The 20,995-nt window shown below is 49.3% G+C and overlaps 4 protein-coding genes and 1 non-coding gene across 5 annotated transcripts; 2 read left to right on the top strand and 3 right to left on the bottom strand.

The window, feature by feature from the left end:
• Positions 1–5,526: 5,526 nt before the first annotated feature.
• BKA55DRAFT_t84 lies at positions 5,527–5,608 on the bottom strand. Its single transcript has one exon. It is a non-coding gene; the product is annotated as a tRNA-Ser (tRNA).
• Positions 5,609–6,721: 1,113 nt separating this feature from the next.
• On the top strand, positions 6,722–11,577 carry BKA55DRAFT_560729 (CobB/CobQ-like glutamine amidotransferase domain-containing protein). The gene is made up of 7 exons (XM_046192111.1): positions 6,722–7,492; positions 7,541–7,722; positions 7,798–10,280; positions 10,331–10,493; positions 10,564–10,703; positions 10,755–10,796; positions 10,846–11,577. The coding sequence occupies exons 1-7, from the start codon at positions 6,869–6,871 to the stop codon at positions 11,277–11,279; spliced, it is 4,068 nt and encodes a 1,355-aa protein (XP_046053100.1). The 5' UTR covers positions 6,722–6,868; the 3' UTR covers positions 11,280–11,577.
• Positions 11,578–11,656: 79 nt separating this feature from the next.
• Positions 11,657–13,398, bottom strand: BKA55DRAFT_686803 (general substrate transporter; the record flags this gene model as incomplete). Its single annotated transcript, XM_046198982.1, has 3 exons — positions 11,657–11,892; positions 11,947–12,853; positions 12,904–13,398. The coding sequence occupies 3 exons, from the start codon at positions 13,396–13,398 to the stop codon at positions 11,657–11,659; spliced, it is 1,638 nt and encodes a 545-aa protein (XP_046053101.1).
• Positions 13,399–16,207: 2,809 nt separating this feature from the next.
• BKA55DRAFT_686804 (uncharacterized protein) lies at positions 16,208–18,886 on the top strand (the record flags this gene model as incomplete). Its single annotated transcript, XM_046198983.1, has 1 exon — positions 16,208–18,886. One exon carries the CDS (start codon positions 16,208–16,210, stop codon positions 18,884–18,886), a length of 2,679 nt encoding a protein of 892 aa, XP_046053102.1.
• Positions 18,887–19,354: 468 nt separating this feature from the next.
• BKA55DRAFT_504425 (ubiquitin-related domain-containing protein) lies at positions 19,355–19,588 on the bottom strand (the record flags this gene model as incomplete). The annotated part of the gene is made up of 1 exon (XM_046187091.1): positions 19,355–19,588. One exon carries the CDS (start codon positions 19,586–19,588, stop codon positions 19,355–19,357), a length of 234 nt encoding a protein of 77 aa, XP_046053103.1.
• Positions 19,589–20,995: the final 1,407 nt, after the last annotated feature.

Genomic DNA, 20,995 nt, shown 5'->3' on the forward strand with positions numbered 1-20,995 from the left:
TGGTAGTTAACCCATTCATCTGCTTCGGCGTATTAAATGCAGGGACAGGTGTAGTGATCCAAACAGTACCGGGCTGACCGTTGGCGGGCGGTTGGGTACTTGTGATGGGCGCAGTGATCTCGCCTGGTCCTGGATAAGGAACAAAAACCGTGACATAACCATCTGTTCCTTGGGACGTGGTAGTCAACCCATTCATCTGCTTCGGTGTAGTGAACGCAGGGACAGGGGTGGTAATAAAGACAGTACCAGGTTGGCCATTTGCGGGTGGCTGAGTCCTGGTGATGGGCGCAGTGATCTCGCCCGGTCCCGGATATGGGATGAAAACTGTCACATAACCATCTGTTCCAGATGTAGTACTTGGTAGATTTGGCTCAGAAGTGGTAGCAGGGAGAGGGGCTGGCGTTGTGATGAACACAGTTCCAGGGTTTCCACCTGAAGGGGCCTGCGTCCTGGTGTAGGACGTGGTAATGACGCCTGGGCCAGGGAACGGAAGATACACAGTAACATAGCCATCAGGTCCTTGTGTAGTAGTAGGATCGGGCATTGGTGTAGTCGTAGGAGAGTCCACAACAGGAGTCTGGATAATTACTGTACCCGGCTGCCCACCCGAAGGGGTAGCCTGCGTGACGGTAATAGGTGCAGTAATGATACCTGGCCCGGGGAACGGCTTATAGACGGTGACATAGTTATCGGTGCCAGAAACTGTTGAGGTGGGAGCAAACTTGATTGGTGGCGGTGTCTCGATATAGACTGTTCCAGGATTCGTGCCAGATCCAGTCACTGTAGTAGTGAAGATGGCCGTAATAACACTTGTCCCGGTGTACTGTTCAGTAATTGTGACATATCCGTCGGGGCCAGTCACCGTAACCATTGCAGTTGTGGGTTGAACCTTCACAGGAGGTGGAGTCTCAATAACAACCGCGGTAGATTGCTGGCCCCCTGAAGCTGTCAAAGTGACAGTCTTCGTGACCGTGGTGCTGAAATCTGATCCAGGAGTGTAGATAGTAGCAGTACCACCAGGAGCAGTGGGAGTGATAGTAATGGGGCCTTGTGTTTCGATGATAACAGTTCCCGGCTGGCCGTTCGAACCACTGATAGTTGTGACAGTGATAGGCTCAGAAATAGGATCACCTGTATGCGGTCGATAAATGGTTGTATATCCACCGGGATTATCAGGTTGAACCGTCACGGTCGCACCAGGTTCAGTCTCAGTGACTGTGTCAGCTGGTGGAGCTGGAGTCTCAATAATGATGGTTCCAGGCTGTCCATTTGAGGGAGATTGCGTGATGGTGATTGGGACGGTGATTGGGCCACCTGTATGGGGACGGTAGATCGTGACATACGGGTTGTTCTTGCTGGGAGGGATGGTGATCGGTTGGCCATCCGCAGCAGAGGAGGTCACCGCATTCTGGCCCTTGGGGGTCTCAAGCGTTGGTATAGGTGTCTCAACGATAATGGTCCCCGGCTGCGTACCGCTGGGTGGGACGGTGATCGTGATCGGTGTGTTGATAGGACTACCAGTATGTGGCCTATAGATAGTCACATAAGGGCTGTTACCTCCAGCAGGAATGGTAATAGGCCCACTTCCAGGTGCAGACGTGGTCGGGTCAGGCGTCTCAATAATGATAGTGCCTGGTTGGCCATTCTGCCCTGGCTGGGTAAGCGTAATCGGAACCGAAATAGGATCACCGCTATGAGGTCGGAAAATGGTGACATATTGCCCTGATCCAGCAGGAATGGTAAAAGGATCACCAGGACCCCGAGTGATCTGGCCACCACCAGACGGCACTGGAGTCTGGATGATGATTGTTCCTGGTTGACCAGGAGCCCCAGTGATTGTGATTGTGTTGGGAGCTGTGACAGCATTGGATCCTGTAGGACCTTGGATAATGGTCACGTAAGAGCCATCCTGGCCGGGAGGAATTGTAATCTCGACATCGCCGGGTTCAGGGGCAGGAGTCTCGATAATAATCGTTCCTGGTTGGCCACCAGTAGGTGCGATGGTGATGGTGTTGGGTGCAGTGATCGCACTGTTGGGCTGTCTAACAACCGTGATATAACCACTGTTAGGGTCAGATGGAAGCGTGATAACCTGCTGACCAGCGCGCACAGCCGGAGTCTCGATGATAATTGTTCCTGGATTCGTACCAGATGGAGGCACAGTGTACGTCACAGGCTCAGTAATCTCATCGGAACCGGCGTGAGGTCGCAAGATCGTAGAATAAGGATTATCGCCGCTGGGGGGAATAACCTGCGGTTGGTTTTCAGACAGATCACTGTCCCCATCGCTGCCAGATGTGCTCGAAGGTCCAGGCGTCTCAATGATGATTGTTCCATCTTGACCTGCGGAGGTGGGAACAAGAATTGTGACAGGCGTTGAAATAGGAGAAGCTCCTGTATATTGCCTGAGAATTGTAGTGAAATGGCCGCCGTCGCTTGGAGATATCGTAACAGCGCCACCGGGGTTCTGGTTACCCTGAGGAACCTGGACAACTACTGTGCCCTGATCGCCTCCAGAACCAACAATGGTGGAAACTCGAGCCTGGGTGATGTACTCAGTTCCGGTGTATGTTTGAATCACCAGGACGTTGGAGGTGCTTCCTCCAGCGTTGCCACCAACGGCACCGCCAGCGCCAGCACCTCCAACACCAGGAGTGCTTGGTGGCACGTCTGCCCAAGGAGTTTGGATGACTACAGTCGCAGGGGCATTTCCGGCCGCAGGAATTGTCCTCGTAGCCTCGCCAGTGATGGCAACACCACTAGGCAACGCCGAGATAATCGTGGCCGTCGGATTGTCGTTTGAAGCAGGGATAGTCAACGCGCCGGCCTGGCCCGATGAGAAAGAAGAATAAGCAGTACCAGGAACATCGACAAGAATAGTACCCGGGTTTGTTCCCGAGGGCTCGGCAATTGTGATTTCTTGGTTTGTGGTTGCATCGTTGCCTCCAGTATAAGCCTGAATAATCCTTTCATAAGGGTCATTACGAGTCGGTGCAAGAGTAATTCTTGGGTGTGGAAGGAGTGTCACGGGGAATAGTATTCCTCCGGGCCGAGTGTATGTCTCGACAGTAACTTGGCCCTGTATGATCTGAGGGACAGTGGCATCGTTGTCGGCTGCATCCTGAGGCTTGTCGAGTAAAGTCGCATCGAAAGCTTGGCCCTGATTTCCACCATTTCCAGCATCACCAGCACCTCCTGAATCTCCGTTGAGAGTAGTGTAAGCATGTTGAATGAGAGTCTCCGCAAATCCTGTGGCAATGTTGACTGCGGCTTGGTCGATACCATCTTGTGCCTTGACGGCGAGAAGGAGTGTAGAGGCTAGCAGCCCCCGTGACAACAACATGATGTAAGTTGTCGTCGGAGACGCAGCTAGCAAATTAGTTTGGTGTTGGAGAGAGTCCGTGTGAGGCTTTCAAGTTTCATTCCGAGGCATCCTGGTCGTTTATAAGAACTTAAGAGATACACGATCAGCCGGTACGGCTACACTGCATCGTGTGGCTCTCATCGCTCTTATCGGCCTATCTGTTTTCGTTGCCATTAGAGTTGCCATAGTTCACAGGGCCGGTCTCCACGGTAGGCTGTTCTCGCCCACAAGTCCGCATTCCCAATCCATATTCCCAGGACGTTCTGGACGAGCCAGGAATGTCGTCATTAAGCTAGGAGCACATCTTGCTCCTGGGAGACCTATGTGGCGATCGTTGCCAGCCCTCGTTGTGCGGGCTGTCAGGTCCGAAAAATGTCGCCCTGGATGGGCCTGCATGCGCCGAGTCGTGATTGGGCCATGTCTCACGTAGAGAGCTGGGATCTATACTATTGGGGCTATCGACTGGAACGTGCCGCACCGATCGGGATAGAGATCTTAGGCGTAGATCGTGTGGGTCAGGGGGTCGCCCATCTTTTTGCGTTTGTCTTAGGTGAAAGCGTGCAAGCCCCAGGCGCCACACACGCCACATATTGTCTACTGCAGGACCTTAAGGGGAGCACCAACATCACCAGGCACCGCGTGCGCTTATTCGTGATCTGGACTGTAAGCGTCTCCCCTCAATCCGTTCTTTAGAGTTGCTTTGGATTAAGGTTTGCGTCAGGCCTGGATGCCAAGCCTGGTCAATCTAACCAGTTGCGGCTTTCTCTCTTCTGACATTTCGCTTTCATTCGATATGAGGCGTCATGTAAAGAGTTTGTTGATATAACAGAAGAAAGCGATTGGTCAAGAATTAGGCCAGGAAGAATTACAAAAACTGTATCTTGACACTTAACAAGGAGGCTTCCGAAAAGATTCCTTACCAACAAATTGTTGACATAAACGATAGTCCGAACGAATTTCAATGATCGATGACTCCCAATCACAAGATGGATTCATCCTTAGAACACATCATTAATCGATGACGTCGAATAATGCCGATTTCATCACTAATCAATAGATTGAAGTTGGTCAAAGGAACGTGATCGTCAGGTTAACCATTTCCATTCGCTGTGGTGTTGAGAGACATTTCCGTTTTAGCCATTATTGTTTCCTTGTGTTTCTCAGCGAGACATCAGAATTTGTCTCAATCGCCACAATGACCATATTGCACATCACGATCTTGCTCGTGTCTCGGGGCGATCTTGCCTTCTTCTGCCCGAATCCATTGCGTCGGTCAGAAGCAAAGCCTTTCCCGTTAACAATTACATTCTTTCCATGTGGCGATTGACTTATTACAAATCAAGCCATGAAATTTGCAAGGCACTATTGGTAGCTTCGTGCAAACTCTCTTCTTCCTAAATGTCAATTCATTTTCAATCGTTTCCTTCTCTAAGCCGTCGTGCCATGCACCAGGCTCATGGGAGCTTCATGAGTCTCGGCCCTGCCAAAATTGGTAGTTGGTGTAAGCTATTGATAAATATAAGAGGCCAGACATCGACAGCTCGGGGCTATCAGCCGGATAGACTATATTTGATAGAAATTTGGCGCCGCCGAGAGAGCTTCGGTGCACCCGCTTTGTAGCCGCTCAATAGTTCAACTCTATTTACTTACTTCAAGCATAAGTGCTGGATCTGCTCTTCGCCATTCCTCGTGGAGATTTGTCCCAGACAGTCTATGCAGGATTGCCTCTGTAGAGCCGTTAATATGTTGCGAAGAATTAATATCAATAAGGAGTAGGATACCGGTTGAAAACTTGACAAGAGGTAGCAGGTAGTGTATTAGAAGGGGTTGAAACTGTTCAAATTCAGACTCGACAACAAGTCTCCAACGGTCCATATATCCAGCTTCCAGAGAACATTGCGTTTTTGCACATGTACCTATATTTACTCACCCAGTCGAGTCATGTAAACTGAAATCCTTTGAATAAGTGACTACGTATCTAGCGTGAGGGCCACACTAACTTAGTGATGGTGTAAGTTCCTTTAGTCTTACTCGGGGCTACCCTATAATCAATAAATCAATACAGCGCCCTAATCTACATAATAAGAGAAAAAGGTCACAAGTATAGTATCTCTTCTTTAATGTACTTAAAAATGAAATAAAAGGTCAAAAAGTTATTAAAGCGACGCAGGCCTGATTCGAACAGACGCCTCCGAAGAGAATAGATTTCTAGTCTATCGCATTAGACCACTCTGCCACTGCGCCTTTTGCTTATGGTTTTTCTCGGACTCTCGACACATGTTCGTGGCAGCAGAGTAGCCAGTAACAAACGGCGAACTTGTTTCACACACTATTTGAACCATCTCAAATCTGAGGCTTAAAGTGATTAGTGGGAATACAGTAATCTAGATAAATGAGTTTGTTTTCGGGATTGCCTAAATTCCACAATCTCCATGTCTCAGATGTGTCCGCTAGAACTAAACATCCATGTCTTACCCTGATACAAGTAAGACAGGTTTTCTCCGGCAACCGTATGAAAGTCATTGTCCTCATCGATCCTGGTGCTTCTAAGCCTTTGTTAACGAAAACGTTGCCCAGCCACAACAGATTGCCGCAATTTCGCAGCAATCAAACTGACTCGGCTCTGAAAGACGACTCAAGAAAATTCTAAAATGATCAGGCAGTTTAGGTCCTTCGCTGAAAGTAAGCTATAAGCATGATGTCTCTCTGAAGTGAAACCTTGGCAACAACTTTTAACCTATTCTACCTTGGAGTGCCGGGTGACCTGTTTTCATATTTCGTTATTAATAAGCCAGAAACATATGCCAGAAGGCGATTCTGTTGTTGCTGGACAACTTATAATATGCCGAATCTGACAGGCCAGGCCCTGGAATTACGAAGTTATGGAGATTATAGTTACTAGACGGTTTTGGTTTTCGTAAGGTACACGTTCCATGTCATCCGTTCTCCAAAGCTCGCTATGCCTGGGGCCTCCTAAAATGGTCACGGGTAGGATAGGTATATGGGTTTTATTATCTAGGTAGGGTATGCATTACTAGTTACATTCATTCAATGCAACACGCTATATTAGCTCTACAGGTTTAGAAGAATATACATAAACAAGTATTATCACGACCTCATTTACGCCGAATTTGCCCTTTGCACAGACTCGATACTCTCAACTCAAAACTTCAAAGGCCAAAGCAGAGAGCTCCAAGAGTCCCCGCAGACCCGCGATTGCCCCGCGATGACGGCACTTGCAAAGCTTCGAGCATGTCGCGATAAGGTTGACCGATAAAATTTGGCGCTAGAATTCAAAAAAGCATTCCGCGACTGGATTTCCAGCTGGTGGAGGTAGAGCTGCATCGAAAGACAATCATCGGCTTGAGAGCGGAGAAACATTGCCCCGCATCCGGACATCCCACCTTTATCGGAACCCCGCCAATTTTTTTTTCTTCCTGTTACAGGACGTCGGCGTACAAGCGTCAAGGCGTATCTTGCTTTGAACTCGCAAATCCATCCACCATGCACCACGTCCTGATCGGCGAGTCGTGCTACACGGCTTCTGAAGTCCAGAAGCTCGTGCAGCGCATCAATGATCAGAGCCCCGTCAAGGTTGCTAAGCTCACGGGCTCCTGGCAATACTACCTCGACCTCGAGACTGAGGATGCCGCCGTTCTCGGCAGCATTAAGAAGATCCTCGAGGCCATTGAGCAGCCTACAAACGCTCCCTCAACCGGCGACGATAAGAAGGCCATCGATATCTACGTCAGCCCCCGGAACGTTTCCCCGTGGAGCTCCAAAGCTACCAGCATCGCCCTGGTCTGCGATCTGAAGTCCGTTAACCGCATCGAACGAGGTCGAGTCATCCATATCGAACTCGAGGATGGCTTCAAGGGAGAGGAGGATTTGAGTTTCCGGGACATCCTGCATGATCGCATGACAGAATTCTTCAGCCTTTCTCCACCAGCCCTCGATACCATGTTCGCTCATGGTGCTCGAAACCCTCTCGTCATCGTTGACATCTTTTCCGACGAGCGTGGTCCCTTGGCCGCTCTCCAGGACCATAACAAACAGGCTGGGCTTGGTCTCGACCAACCCAACATGGAGTACTTGGTTAAGCAGTACACTGCTCTTGGTCGATCTCCTGTATGACTCATAAGTCTGACGTTGAAAATCAAATACTGATTTCAGTAGAACGACGTTGAGCTGTTCATGTTTGCTCAGGTCAACTCTGAGCACTGCCGACATCATGTCTTCAATGCTTCGTGGACAATTGATGGTGTCAGCCAGGAGAACAGTTTATTCAGCATGATTAAAAACACCCATAAATCAAACCCCGAATATGTCATCAGCGCCTATTCTGATAACGCGGCCGTGTAAGTCCTGGTTATACAAATAAATTCTGGTTGGGGATCAGGTATTCGGGCTTGTTTGCTAACATCCACTTGCAGCCTTTCCGGTGACGAAGGTAACTACTGGGCTCCAGACTATTCTACCGGAAGCTGGAAGCTCACTCGCGAGGTTGTTCAACCTCTCATCAAAGTTGAAACTCACAACCATCCCACTGCCATCTCCCCCTTTCCCGGTGCCGCAACCGGAAGCGGTGGTGAGATTCGAGATGAGGGCGCTGTTGGACGTGGCTCTTCTCCCAAAGCTGGTCTTGCCGGTTTCTGGGTTTCCGATCTCTTGATTCCTGGCAACAAGAGGCCTTGGGAGCTTGATATTGGACGTCCTTCTCACTACGCCTCCAGTCTTGACATCATGTTGGAGGCCCCTATTGGCTCTGCTCGCTTCAATAACGAATTTGGCCGTCCTGCCCTGACCGGTACTTTCAGAACTCTTCTCACCAACGAGGCCGAATCCGACACTCCTGAGTACAGAGGATACCACAAGCCGATCATGATTGCTGGTGGTATTGGTAGCGTCCGACCCCAACATGCTCTCAAGGAAGAGAGCCACGTTGAAGAGGGTGCCCATGTCATTGTACTGGGCGGTCCTGCTATGCTGATTGGTCTTGGTGGTGGTGCTGCCTCCTCCAACACTGGCAGCGACGCCACAGCGGATCTTGACTTTGACAGTGTTCAGCGTGGAAACCCCGAGATGGAGCGACGAGCCCAGATGGTCATCAACACCTGCGTCGCCCTTGGGCCAGAGAGTCCAATTGCCTTCATCCACGATGTTGGTGCTGGCGGTCTCTCAAACGCTCTTCCTGAGCTTGTGAAAGATGCCGGTTTTGGAGGCAAATTCGAGCTTCGACAGGTTGAGAGCGCCGATAACTCTATGTCTCCTCTCCAAATCTGGTGTAACGAGGCTCAGGAACGATATGTTCTTCTCGTCAACAGGGATGGTCTCAACCGCTTCACTAGCATCTGCCGACGAGAGCGATGTGGCTTCTCTGTTGTCGGAACAGCCGTTACCAAGGATGAGAGCGGTGTTTTAAAGCTCGTTCTCACCGATCGTGAGCCTACGATTCAGCCTCCCGTCGATCCCATCAACCTTCCCATGGATGTTCTCTTCCCTCCTGGAAGACGAATCTCCAAGGACGTCCAACGTGTCGAGAAGAACCTTCGTCCCTTTGACGCTGTCGAGAGTCTCACCGAGCACTGTGGCAGCTCTGACATTGGCGATTTGGTCACTAAAGCTACAGAGTTGGTTTTCAATCTCCCCTCTGTTGGGTCAAAGAACTTCCTCATCACTATCGGTGACCGTACTGTTGGCGGTTTGTCTGTTCGAGACCAGCTTGTTGGTCCTTGGCAGACTCCAGTTGCAGATGTCGCCGTCACCCTTACTAGCTTCAGTCTTGATGACAAGAAGCGACGTGGCGAGGCTATGGCCATGGGCGAGAAGCCTAACCTTGCTCTCATTTCGGCTGCCGCATCTGCTCGTATGGCAGTTGTCGAGAGTTTGATGAACCTTGGTGCAGCTGACATCAAGCCTGGTCCCGTCAACGGTGATCTCAAGCGCGTTAAGCTCTCAGCCAACTGGATGGCCGCTGTTGGTCACCCTGGCGAAGGTGCGGCTCTTTACGATGCTGTTCAGGCTATCGGCATGGAGCTCTGCCCTCAACTTGGTGTTTCTATTCCTGTCGGAAAGGACTCTCTTTCCATGAAGGCCTCCTGGAAGGACAAGGAGACCTCTGAGTCTCAGACTGTCACTGCTCCTGTCTCACTGGTCATTTCAGCCTTCAGCTTGGTCGAAGATGTCCGCAGCACATGGACCCCCCAGCTTCGCCGTGTTGAGGAAGTTGGCGAGTCCGTCCTGGTCTTTGTTGATCTTGCTCAGGGTTTCCGTGCTATGGGTGGTTCCGCTCTTGCTCAGACACTCGGTCAGATTGGTAACGAATCTCCCGATGTTCGTGATGTCCAGATCATCCGCGACTTCTTTGATGCTTTGTGGCAGCTTCATCAGGAGGATATTGTCCTCGCATACCACGATCGATCTGATGGCGGTCTGCTCACAACGGTTGCCGAGATGATGTTTGCTGGTCGATGTGGCGCTGACATCTCTCTTGACGGCCTTGCTGAGTCTGAGGACAAGGTGCTCGACGCCCTCTTCAACGAAGAGTTGGGAGCTGTCTTCCAGATCCGCCGAGGTGACGAGATCAAGTTCAAGAGGTGCTTTGCTACATGTGGTCCTCCTCATGGTCTTATCAAGACTATTGGCTATGTTCGCCCTACTAGCAAGCAATCCCTCCTTGTCAAGTACAGGTCGAAGACCATCGTCGACCTGGAGCGTGCCAAGATCCAACAGTGGTGGACTAGCACTTCTTACGAGATGCAGAAGCTCCGAGACAACCCTGAGTGCGCCCAGTCCGAGTTCGTGGCTATCCAAGACAACAGGGATCCCGGTCTACACTACAAGCTCAAGTTTGACCCTGCTGATGTCAGCCTTCCAGCTCTCACGAGCATCAAGAGCCTGGTGTACAAGCCCAGAGGTAAGATCATAGAATACTGAACAATTAGGGTATATGCTAATATCACACAGTTGCCATTCTTCGAGAGCAAGGTGTCAATGGTCACGCCGAGATGGCCTTTGCCTTCCGAGCTGCTGGCTTTGATGCTGTTGATGTTCACATGTCTGACATCCTGGACGGCTTCTCTCTGGACGGATTCCGAGGTCTTGCTGCCTGCGGTGGTTTCTCGTATGGGTAAGTACACCCATTACTGACATTCGTGTTGGAATGTGCTCCTTCTTGGAATGATACTAACATTCGATAGTGACGTTCTCGGTGCTGGTAACGGCTGGGCTCAGTCTATCCTCATGCACGACGGCGCTCGCAAGACGTTTGAGGCTTTCTTCAAGCGTCCTGATACCTTCTCACTAGGTGTTTGCAACGGTTGTCAGATGTTGACTCGACGTGAGTTCATTCCTCGTTCGTTGGTCTTTAAATCATACTAACAATCTATAGTCAAGGAGTTGATTCCTGGAGCCGAGCACTGGCCAACATTCGGTATGTCATTCTGCTTGTATTCGCGGCAACAAATGCTAACCCTATCCAGTTGAAAACGCCAGCACACAATTCGAGGGCCGATACTCGATGGTGACCATCGAAGACAAGTCCCAGAACTCCGTCTTCTTCAGCGGCATGAGCGGTTCCTCGTTCCCCATCGTCGTTTCTCATGGTGAGGGCCGAGCGGCTTTCTCTTCTGCCAACGACTTGCAGTCCGTCAACGACTCAGGTCTTATTCCCTTCCGCTATGTCGACAACTACGGCTCCGTCACAGAGAGATACCCCTTCAACCCCAACGGCAGCCCCCAGGGTATTGCAGGTGTGCAGAGCAAGGACGGCCGTGTTGTCGCCATGATGCCTCACCCTGAGCGTACCATCATGGCCGACGTTGGCTCATGGAAGCCTGAGCGCCAGCTGGCCGAGTGGGGACAATATGGTCCTTGGTTCCAGCTCTTCTTAAACGCTCGTAAATGGGTTGCTTAAAACTAAAAAGAAATTTGCATTTCGGTGTTCGGGTTATTGGGATGTTTACGGTCATAGAGAATGGGATATGAGGTAGGGAATGTAGAAGGTCTACTTTAACTAGAGAAATTGATTGGTACTAGCAACCAGCTATACTGCCAGTCTTTCATTGTCACTTCATGTCAACAAGTCGATATGTAGTTTTGACTAGAGCATAATTTTGCCAGAGTAAGTTTGGTCATAAAGGTTTCGCAATTCCCCCCTTTTTGACTATTTTAGCCTGTGACTCTGGATCAGCTCTAGCACGATTTTATTTCCTGATGATCACCATGGATATCTCACGTCTGGGCCAAATTTCTGATTTACTATGCATACGCATACAAAGGCAAAGAAACAAACTATACATGATGAACAGGGTTGCCCGCACTTCTGGCCTGTGCAGCAGTTACTTTCAAAATCTCCTTCTCCTCTTGACCGCTGTTGTCTCCAAATACTTGGTCCATCTCCTCTAGAGATCTGCCCTTAGTCTCAGGGACAAGGAAGTATGCCCAGGCAGCAGCAATGGCGCACCAGGATCCGTAAAAGACATATGTACCGAATCCAATTGACTCGAGCATAGGAGGAGTAATAACACCTGTGTATATCGATCAGCGGGACTTCTTATAAGAAAGGACTATATAAGACTTACCAACAATAAAGTTACAAACCCAGCAGGTTGCAGTTGACAGGGCTACGCCCTTCGACCGAGTCGCACTGGGAAAGACTTCTGATGGTAGAGCCCAGCCGAGGGGTGAGTATGACACTCCGTAACATAAAATGAATATGAAGGCCATAGCGACACATCCCCAACCAGCAGCTGCGTTGGCCTTCCAGTCGTGGGAGAAGATGCCAACAAGGATAGCCATGATTCCCCACGAAACAGCACCTCCAACACCACCGAAGATAGCTAGAGGGCGACGGCCAACTCGATCTATGATAAAGAAACAGATACCAACTGCAATCAGCTGAAGAACATTAAAGATACCAGACATAGTGAGAGACATCTCCTCAGACTGGCCAAGAGACTGGAAAAGAGTTGGAGCGTAGTAAATAAAGGCATTGATTCCGCTGAATTGTTGGAAGAAAAGTATCCCACAGCCCACGGCAGTTCTTCGCCAGGTCTTAGGGCTGAACAGGTCAAGCCAAGTCAAGACTTCAAGCTTGAACCCGTGTTTACCAGGGTGGCGGCGCTCAAGCACGGTTCTCTGGAATTGCGCCTCGGCGATGATGCCTTGATACTCGGTAAGAACTCTAGAGTCGTCAGGGGGAAGACGACGCATGCGAGATAGATTGCTGAGAGCATCGTCTGTGCGTCCAGCAAGTGCAAGCCATCTAGGCGAGTAAGGGAAGAAGAGAATTCCAACCCCGACGATTGTTGCAGAGACCATTTGGAGGCCAAGGGGAAGACGAAAAGCGATCTCGCCTTCCAAGTGACGAGTTCCATAGGTGATATAGAACGAAACAACAACGCCGGCGCAAATAGATATAGATTCGAGAACGAGAAGAGTGCCCCGTAGATTAGGGGGTGAGATTTCAGAGATATAAAGAGGCGCGCCCTGGAAAGGAATTAATCATTGCTCTTAAGCTATATGGGTTTGAGTCTTACCAATGCAAGAGTACCAACCCCTATCCCACCGACTGTGCGACCGAGAACAAGCATCTCATAGTTAACAGCAGCAGTTTGAAGTACAGCACCGATATTAAATATGACAACGACAACAGCCAGAGCCTTCTTTCGGGAGATCTTATCAGCCATCCAGGGCATGAAGAAACAACCCAAGAAAGCTCCAAACTCCAGCATACCAGTCATGAAGCCCTTCCCAAAGCCAGAGGCTGCCCTAGGAAAGACATTATGGAACTGAGGCATAACATTGATGATTGAAATGACGCCTTGGTCGTATCCAAAAGAGAAGCCACCTAGGGAGGCGAGAAAAGCAGCTCCAAAGACAAAGTGTGACTGTACAACGCCCCGGACACCTCCTGGGCCATAGGCGACGCTGTCCGCGAGTTTGGTCGGGAGGTCTTCTGTAGGTACGATGTTGATGTCTTCTATGGTGCCGTCATCTTCATCATAGAGAATCTTGTCATCTTTGGAAGACATGGCTAGTAATGAAAGGATAAGGGGTTTATGTGAAGCGCTAGAGGTTGGGTTACTAGTGTTGATGGAGCTGTTTGAAACGGAGAAGCACGACTCGATCAGGATATGGCAGACTTTATATACTGACAATCAGACTACAGTTCTCTGGATAAACTTCCGAAACAACTCAACGGCTGCGGTGATTGTTCTAATTCTCTTGGCTCCGAAACCTAATCCAGGTTCCATGACAGTCTTTGATCCACGCCCCTAAGCCAAACACAGGCAGTATAATGACGTTTAACTATCTCCAACGGCGCCACCCGGTCAGCCAATATCTGGAGAAAGCGAGTGATGACGGGACGTTGTCATCCTGAAGGAATACACATACAGGGGGTGTGGCTAAGATAGTGTGCGGGGAATATCGAGGATGCAAGGATTCGTCGATCGTATTATACAGACTTGACAGTGATGAGGGCTTAAGGGAACACCTCACCTTAACCATGGAAAGGTATTCGCTCCTTCTCAGCATTGTGTCAGGTCCTGTAAGCTCTGAGAGCTTGAATGCTTGGCAGTTGAATTTAAATTCCAAGTGTGTGAATGCATCGTTGGAATTGGAGTTCAAGGTCTAAAGCTCGCGGTATTCTTCTCCGAATCTTGCTTCCTCCCCAGGACGCTAGACCTTGACAGAGGATGATCGACATTTACCTAGTCGGCGGCATTGCAACACGACTCATGCTTCGACCTGGACAAGGACATGCTAGATGACCATAGCTTGCTGCATACTCTCCAATTGTCTGTCTCTCCATCGCCCTTCAATGATAAAACGGTTAAGTCCTATATAAATACAGCTTCCCGCGGAGGTGTCCCAAGTTTAAGGCGAGCTTGTGCTGAGCTGGGTGGTTGTTCTGGTCTCTTGTGAAAGGAACTCTAGTAACTCGCTTTTCCATTGGCTTCTATGATAAATTCCCGAGTGATACTACATGGTTACTATCGATTGTCGGTTGAAACGGTTGAGCATGCGTATATGCCACGGTGAGTTATGCGAACAACAGTCGGATACCTCTCCGAATACATGAGAGATATACCTCTTGTAATTGTTACAAACAGGAATTCATGAGACAATAACGTTCAGAAACTGTATCTCTCCTTCCACGGAAACTTGTAACTTGCAGCCTGGGACGGAGACTGGCGGCTTTGACTACGGTTTTCGAGAACTCGAACGAATCATATACCATGTAATAAGCTCCAATGCTTCATTGGAGAAGATGTCGATCCGCTTTACTGTACAAGGTTGGCTTCGCCGTCGCTGCAACGATCGACAAGCTCGCCGCCTATTTCCTAGCAAAGACAAGTTGGCTATTACAACCCTGACTTCAAGTTTATGGCCTGAATCCTTCAAGTTGAGGCTCATGGCCCGCGCCGAGACTTTCCAGAATAGGCAACACTTCAGCCCTCTCTTGGCACGCGCCCAGATACGGTTTACGAAGCAAGGGGTAAATTTGACCGATATCCTATTAAGGAAATTTATTTGCCAAGCCTTGACTCGGGAGCGACCTCGTCATGCCTTGCGTATGGCACTGGCCTTTTGTCATGGTGTCATGTCTGTTTACATCGATTGGCGACAACCAATGGTTCAAATCAGGGCTGGATGCGGCTCTGTTGTAATTCTGGAACCATTTTTCGTCCCCTAGGATAGTGAATAGCAAGTCTTCTTACATCAATGAATGCCTGGGAATATACCCTAGAGCTGCATGGAGTCTGTAAGAGCTTTTTTTTCGGCTAGGCCTAGATTCTCCAATAATGTTCCAATTCCCATATGCGAACCGGCGAATATCTGGATTAGGTAGATTAATTAGTGCAATGTTTCTACTCCACTGAGAAAAGAGCCAAACCGACTTGACGATAGTTCCCGCTTGTTCCCCACCAGGCGCAAAAAGGCCAAGGGTTGTGTAAGTGGCTTCCGAGGCTTTGGGACATAAATGGATTTCAATTCAATATTCTAATTCTGAATCAAACCGAAACAAACCACTGTTCCGTTAGCTTGGCTGCTAATAATGGACTGTAGCTCAAGTGTTGGGCAATATATTTCTTGGCCTCTCAATTGGTCGTGTTGGGGCTGGTGCTGGCATTGAGTCTTGAACATTAACTGGCAAGACTGGTATGACGATGAGGGAACGTTAAAGACATTCTTGGTCATCTTGTTACCCAATCCTGCCAATCCTGCACACATTTGTGTACATTCTGCCTAATACCCCTCTTTCCGATATGGATGGCAATGACATAAGTAGGCGAACCACTGGCTGCCAATAATACCGGCAACATCTTTTTTAACATTGAGATCCCCCGTTTTCAATCTCAACTGTCCTCGCCGTTGGCTCAAAATCATCTCAACTCTATTTCAACCTCCAACAACACATCAATCTCGACCAAGCTCACTCACAATGATATTCTCTCTGCCAAATCGTCGGGCGCAGTCTCACTGGGGGGTTGAAAATGAGCTGGGCTAACTCGAAAGGATGCCTTTTTCAACCTCCACCGCCAATCAAAATGTCCATCCCACAGCCTTATTTGGTACGAGATACCTTCACATTGTCCTACCTACCCAATGTGCACTCCCATTGTCTGGCCTCTTTAATCTGTTCCATTATGCCTCATCTCCCATCTCCCAATCCCTTCCCGTTTGCTTCATCACCTCCAAGGTTTCGCCACCAATCTGCCATCTCGACCTCATCAATAACTACAGCTATCATCCTCGTTTGGCTTCGTGCGGGGTGTACTAGGGCGCCTCCCATAGAACTGTAACGTCATTGGGAGGTTTGAATCAAGGATCACCATGGACGGATTATCAAACCAGGGCTTGGGTCGCGCGAATAGCGACCAGAACGTTGAGAGTAACGAAAACATCGACCTTGGCAATCCCCCGCGATGGAATGGCCTTAGCGATTGGGAGCTGGATCAGCTAGAGCAACAACAGCGTCGCGGAAGCAATCTCCAAGTCCAAACCTGGCTCCATCACCAACCGAACTCTCAGCCATCACAGAATACCTTCATCACTTCCCAATCGCTACCCCAACGCCAACTTGATAACTACAAGGTTATTGACCGTGTCGATGATGTGCTTAGAAAAAGCCGCAGGCCATCAGCTCAGGCAATTGATGCTCCCAGTACGACGGGTCCGCGCGGTCGGCACATCACCACATCGAGCAATGTTACATCGATTGATGAACGTTTGATGCAGAGGCCTAGGCCTTCAGCACAGTCTTTTCTGCCATTTGGGACCACCTCCGACAGACAAATAAGATATACCGACAATGGCAATCATGATGAAGGGAGACCTCCAGGTTTAGCAACACCTCAAAGTTCTTCTGCTTTCACTACTCTCTCTGGACCCCATACGCGTGGTACTTATAATCAACCAACTGGTCCGATTTCCCAGCAAACAGCTTGGTCAGCAGCCGGCACAGACACATCTTCGGGTTCAAAGAAAGTGCCTAAACGCCAAAACAGTCGCTCAACGGATGATGAAGCGACTAGCAAATATCAGCTCGCAAAGCGATACAGACCCGGACACAAAAGCCAATCGGTACACCGTACGTTGCCAGCATCATCTGGTTCTTCCAGATTGGCCCAGCCAGGACCAGGTGTGACACTGCAAACAATTGAGGATACACCAGCGTCTCAGCGGCGAACTCGAAATATTCAACCATTGTCAGCTTCTAGTGGCTCCAATTCATCCAATATTCGGAGAGACGGGCCAGTACGTGGGCGTCCAAACGATCTGGTCACGCCCGAAGATTTTAAAAACGCTTGCGAGACATGCTTCTTCTGGCTATTAGACCCAAAGCGCTTTTCCTCTCCTGAAAGGCATGCCTGCTCTGGCCGCAAGGATGAAATATCACACATCGTCACTCACGCCGCCGACCATCATGGTCTTATTCGTGGAAAAGATCCGAACAATCCTGCTCGCAAATACCTGACCAGTTGTCACATTTTCGACCCTTTCAACAAAGCGAAAGGAAACTGTGACAAATGCAGCTCATTGCACGAGTGGCAAGGGCAAGATTTTGCAGATCAAGAGCATCACGGCATGGCCCTCTGTTTGCGATGCTGGCGTACGTTTGGGAAGAAGGGCATGCAAGATCATATGGCTGAACCGTTATGTGATTACAATGCGGAGCAACCAAAGGAGAAGAAGGTCTGTATTCTATACACCACTTTCTGCTCTGATACCCAAAAACCCAGTGGACCTCCTAAAAACATGCCACCCCGTAAGTCGAACTATCGAAATCCGGCAAACAAATACAATCGCACCAACCCGAGACAGCAAAGCAATAACAACCAGACACATCGCCAACCTGTCTTCGAGCAGTCTAACCGTGATCTTCGCCCTGCTTCGTCAAAGGCTCCCCAAGGACAGGGGAAACCAAAGGCCTCTCCAGCATCCACAGTCTCTCCGGCGACCCAGGACCGGTCACGCATAGAGAGGCCCAACCAGTTTCCTCAACAAGCATTGAGAAACCCGCCTAATCTACAGGCAGCACCTGCACATCCTTTCTCATGGCAGCAGCCAAATGCCCAGCAACCTGCCCAACCGCCAATTGCTCTGATGATATATCCAAATACCTCACCAGAGGCTGTCGCAGGTCTGGTGAAGAACATTCAAAGAAACGGGATTCAGGAGGTCACTCAATCTCCCTACTCGTCAATGAGTCAAGCAACTTCCTTTAGAAGTCTACAAGGTGGATCTTCCGGATACAGCTTTCAACCACAACAAGCACAGCCACAGGCACAGAGCATACTTCCCCCATCTTACCAATATTCGAACTGGCAGCCATCATTCCAACAATCTTCTCCACAGACATTCTCACAGGCACCCCCTCAGAACGGCGATTTCACCCGGCTTCTTCAACCTGCATCTGCACAAAACGAGTCGTCACAACAGTCGTTTGATCCAAACTTCTTGATGCATAAAACAGCTGCGAACGAGCGTCAAGGATCACGCATGCAAGCACCAACAGGCATGAATTCGCCTATCTACAATGGAGAAGACAAAATGCTCTTTGGGGCGTGTCTCGACGCTGTAACTACAGATTCGAATTTATTCCAGGACTCGGCCATGCCAGTCAATGATAGAGATGTGGCAGTATCCTTGTCTGATATATTATCCCAGGTTCAATCCACTGCTTCAAGGGTGCCATCTACCGCTGGCGAATCCATGGGGCTCATGCAACGGTCACCTAAGGTTGAGGAGAACCTGTGGTTGGATCAGCCGCCGTTTGATGATTTCAATGACATGAATTTTGACTACATTGGGTCTAATCCTAAGCTTCAAGTCACTGTCGAGATGGTAGAGCCTCCACCTCGTCAACCAGAAGAAAAGCTTCAGGATCTAAAGCCCAACAGTCAACTGTCGCCCTTGCACCACAATGCTCTGGAGAAAGATTCAGGCTATCACACCCAATCAGGGATATTCGATGGACCGGATATGGACCTCAGCACCATGTTCAAATGAAGAAAAGCTCGAAGTATGCTTATGACCATCATTCGTTTGTTTCCCAGCGGCCCTGATCTCTTACCTTTCTGTCTTTGTTAGATATATCTTTGGCTATCTCCCTGGTTGTGCAAAAAAAAAATATGTTGAAGCATATATATCATATACTTTCAAGGACATCGCCGTTCTTTTGGTTCCTCTATTACTTCCGTCGACAGACCTACTTTTTCCTTGGTTCAGGACCTGAGTCGCGGTATAGGCGTATTGCGGGTTACGAAGCGCTTTTCTTAACGATTTTGATGAATTTGGATACGAACTCTTCATGAAATGTTCTCTTATATGGCACGGCTCACGCCAATATTCCCAGACTAACTCGTTTCTGTTCGATTATGTATTATTTAGTCATGCAATCCAGGTAACGCCAAATAAAAAGTAAAAGGTTGGAAACTCTGTCCCGGAGCCCATATTGAACAGTGTTTCCATGCCATTTTAGTCCCGTGTATCAATTTCCAGATCCAGTTGCACGCCGTTCGAGATGCCATAGTCTCCCAAGGTAATGTGGTCTTTGAACGGTCTCTCGCTCTGTCGCTTCAGGATAATCTGGCCAGGGTCACGACCGATTCGGGCGGCGACCATCATCTTCAGCTGGCCCACGGTATCAGACTCCAAGCACGGCACAGCAGCTTTCGTACCCAGTCGGTCGTTAACGTTGACGATGATCATCTCCTCGCCTGGCTGAGCTACAGGAGCCTTAGGCTTCTCTTCCTTCTTTTCCTTCCTCTCCCTTCTCTGGTCCCTATCGCCATCTCGCTGTCTGTCCCCTCCTCCATCACGGTCATCGCGGCGGTAGTTCCGATCCCTGCCATAGTCGCGATCCCGATGGCGCTGCGGTGACCGTCTGCGGAAGTCACGGTTTCTGTCGTTATCCCGACGTTCTCCCTTCCATTTGAAGCCACCTGATCCTCTTGGTCTTCGCGCTGGCGATCGCGATCGATCTCGGGGTCTGCGTGGAGGCGAATCTCTGCGGTCGCGGTTGTTGTTACGATCGCGCGACCTGCTGCGGTCTCTGCGCTGGCGACGTTCATCATTCTCTCTGTGTGTATCGTCGCGACCTTTGCGATCGTCCTTGTCCTTGGGAGCAGGGGATTTTGAGCGAGCTCGGGGCTCCTGGGGTGATGAGTCTGTCATAGTTGCGAACTTGCAGCCGCCGTTGCGACAGCTATTATTCTTGCAGAGACGGTGCCGATTGCAAAACTTGAATGCGCGGTGCGTCAAACAGACTCTTTGTGCTATTTCTGGGCGTATAGACGGGGATGAAAGCGCTGAGGGTGGATGATTTTGAGATGTAGGAAAGTGTTTGAAGAGGCTGAAGTTGATTGCGACGTCATGACCTGTCTTTTCGAGAAAGACGGGAGCTCCACTTTTTGGCAGCTCTAAGAGATCTGGAATTCTCCCTATTACAGTCACTGAAGGTAATATTGGTTTTATATTGGTACCTACGGAAATTTAGGGTTGGTTACCTGATGAAAATGCATACGATATTGGCGTGGCTATTGGGTGATTTCTTACATGCAAGGAAGTGTATATGCTGCCTAGAAGTGTAAAAGTGTTGTTCTCGACGCCTTCACTTGATCTCTGCAGCTGATATACTGCGGAGGCAAGACTTACAAAAACTTATAACACATAACCCTCAAGCAATATATTATCTGATGGCTATGATCAAGCTTTGTTAAATCTGACTCGGCTCACAATATATTAGATGACTCTTGATAGCCGTGGTTTCATTGATACTGATTTGCAGGTGCACATCACACTTTGGTTCAGGGTAGGCAAAAGCTACATTCTACCATGGCATCTATTCGCGATACTACAGTAAAGCAAATTTTTGTCCAGGTATTGTATGAAATCTTACTTGCAAGGGCTATTGCATTCAAAGTGATGTTAATCTGCTGTGTTCAAATGTAATGGAGGATGTGGTGCGCATTAGTGACACCTGAATTCAGAATTGAGATGGTGAATGTATGTATTGCGTGTGACCAATATCAACCACGTCGTGGCGATCACAGTATCGTTGACTTCCAATACTATAGTAAATCCTATACCTCGATCTCAATGCGCTGGCCTGTAGTT

Source organism: Fusarium redolens, assembly GCF_020744475.1.
Source record: "Fusarium redolens strain MPI-CAGE-AT-0023 chromosome Unknown BKA55scaffold_4, whole genome shotgun sequence".
NCBI lineage: Eukaryota > Fungi > Ascomycota > Sordariomycetes > Hypocreales > Nectriaceae > Fusarium > Fusarium redolens.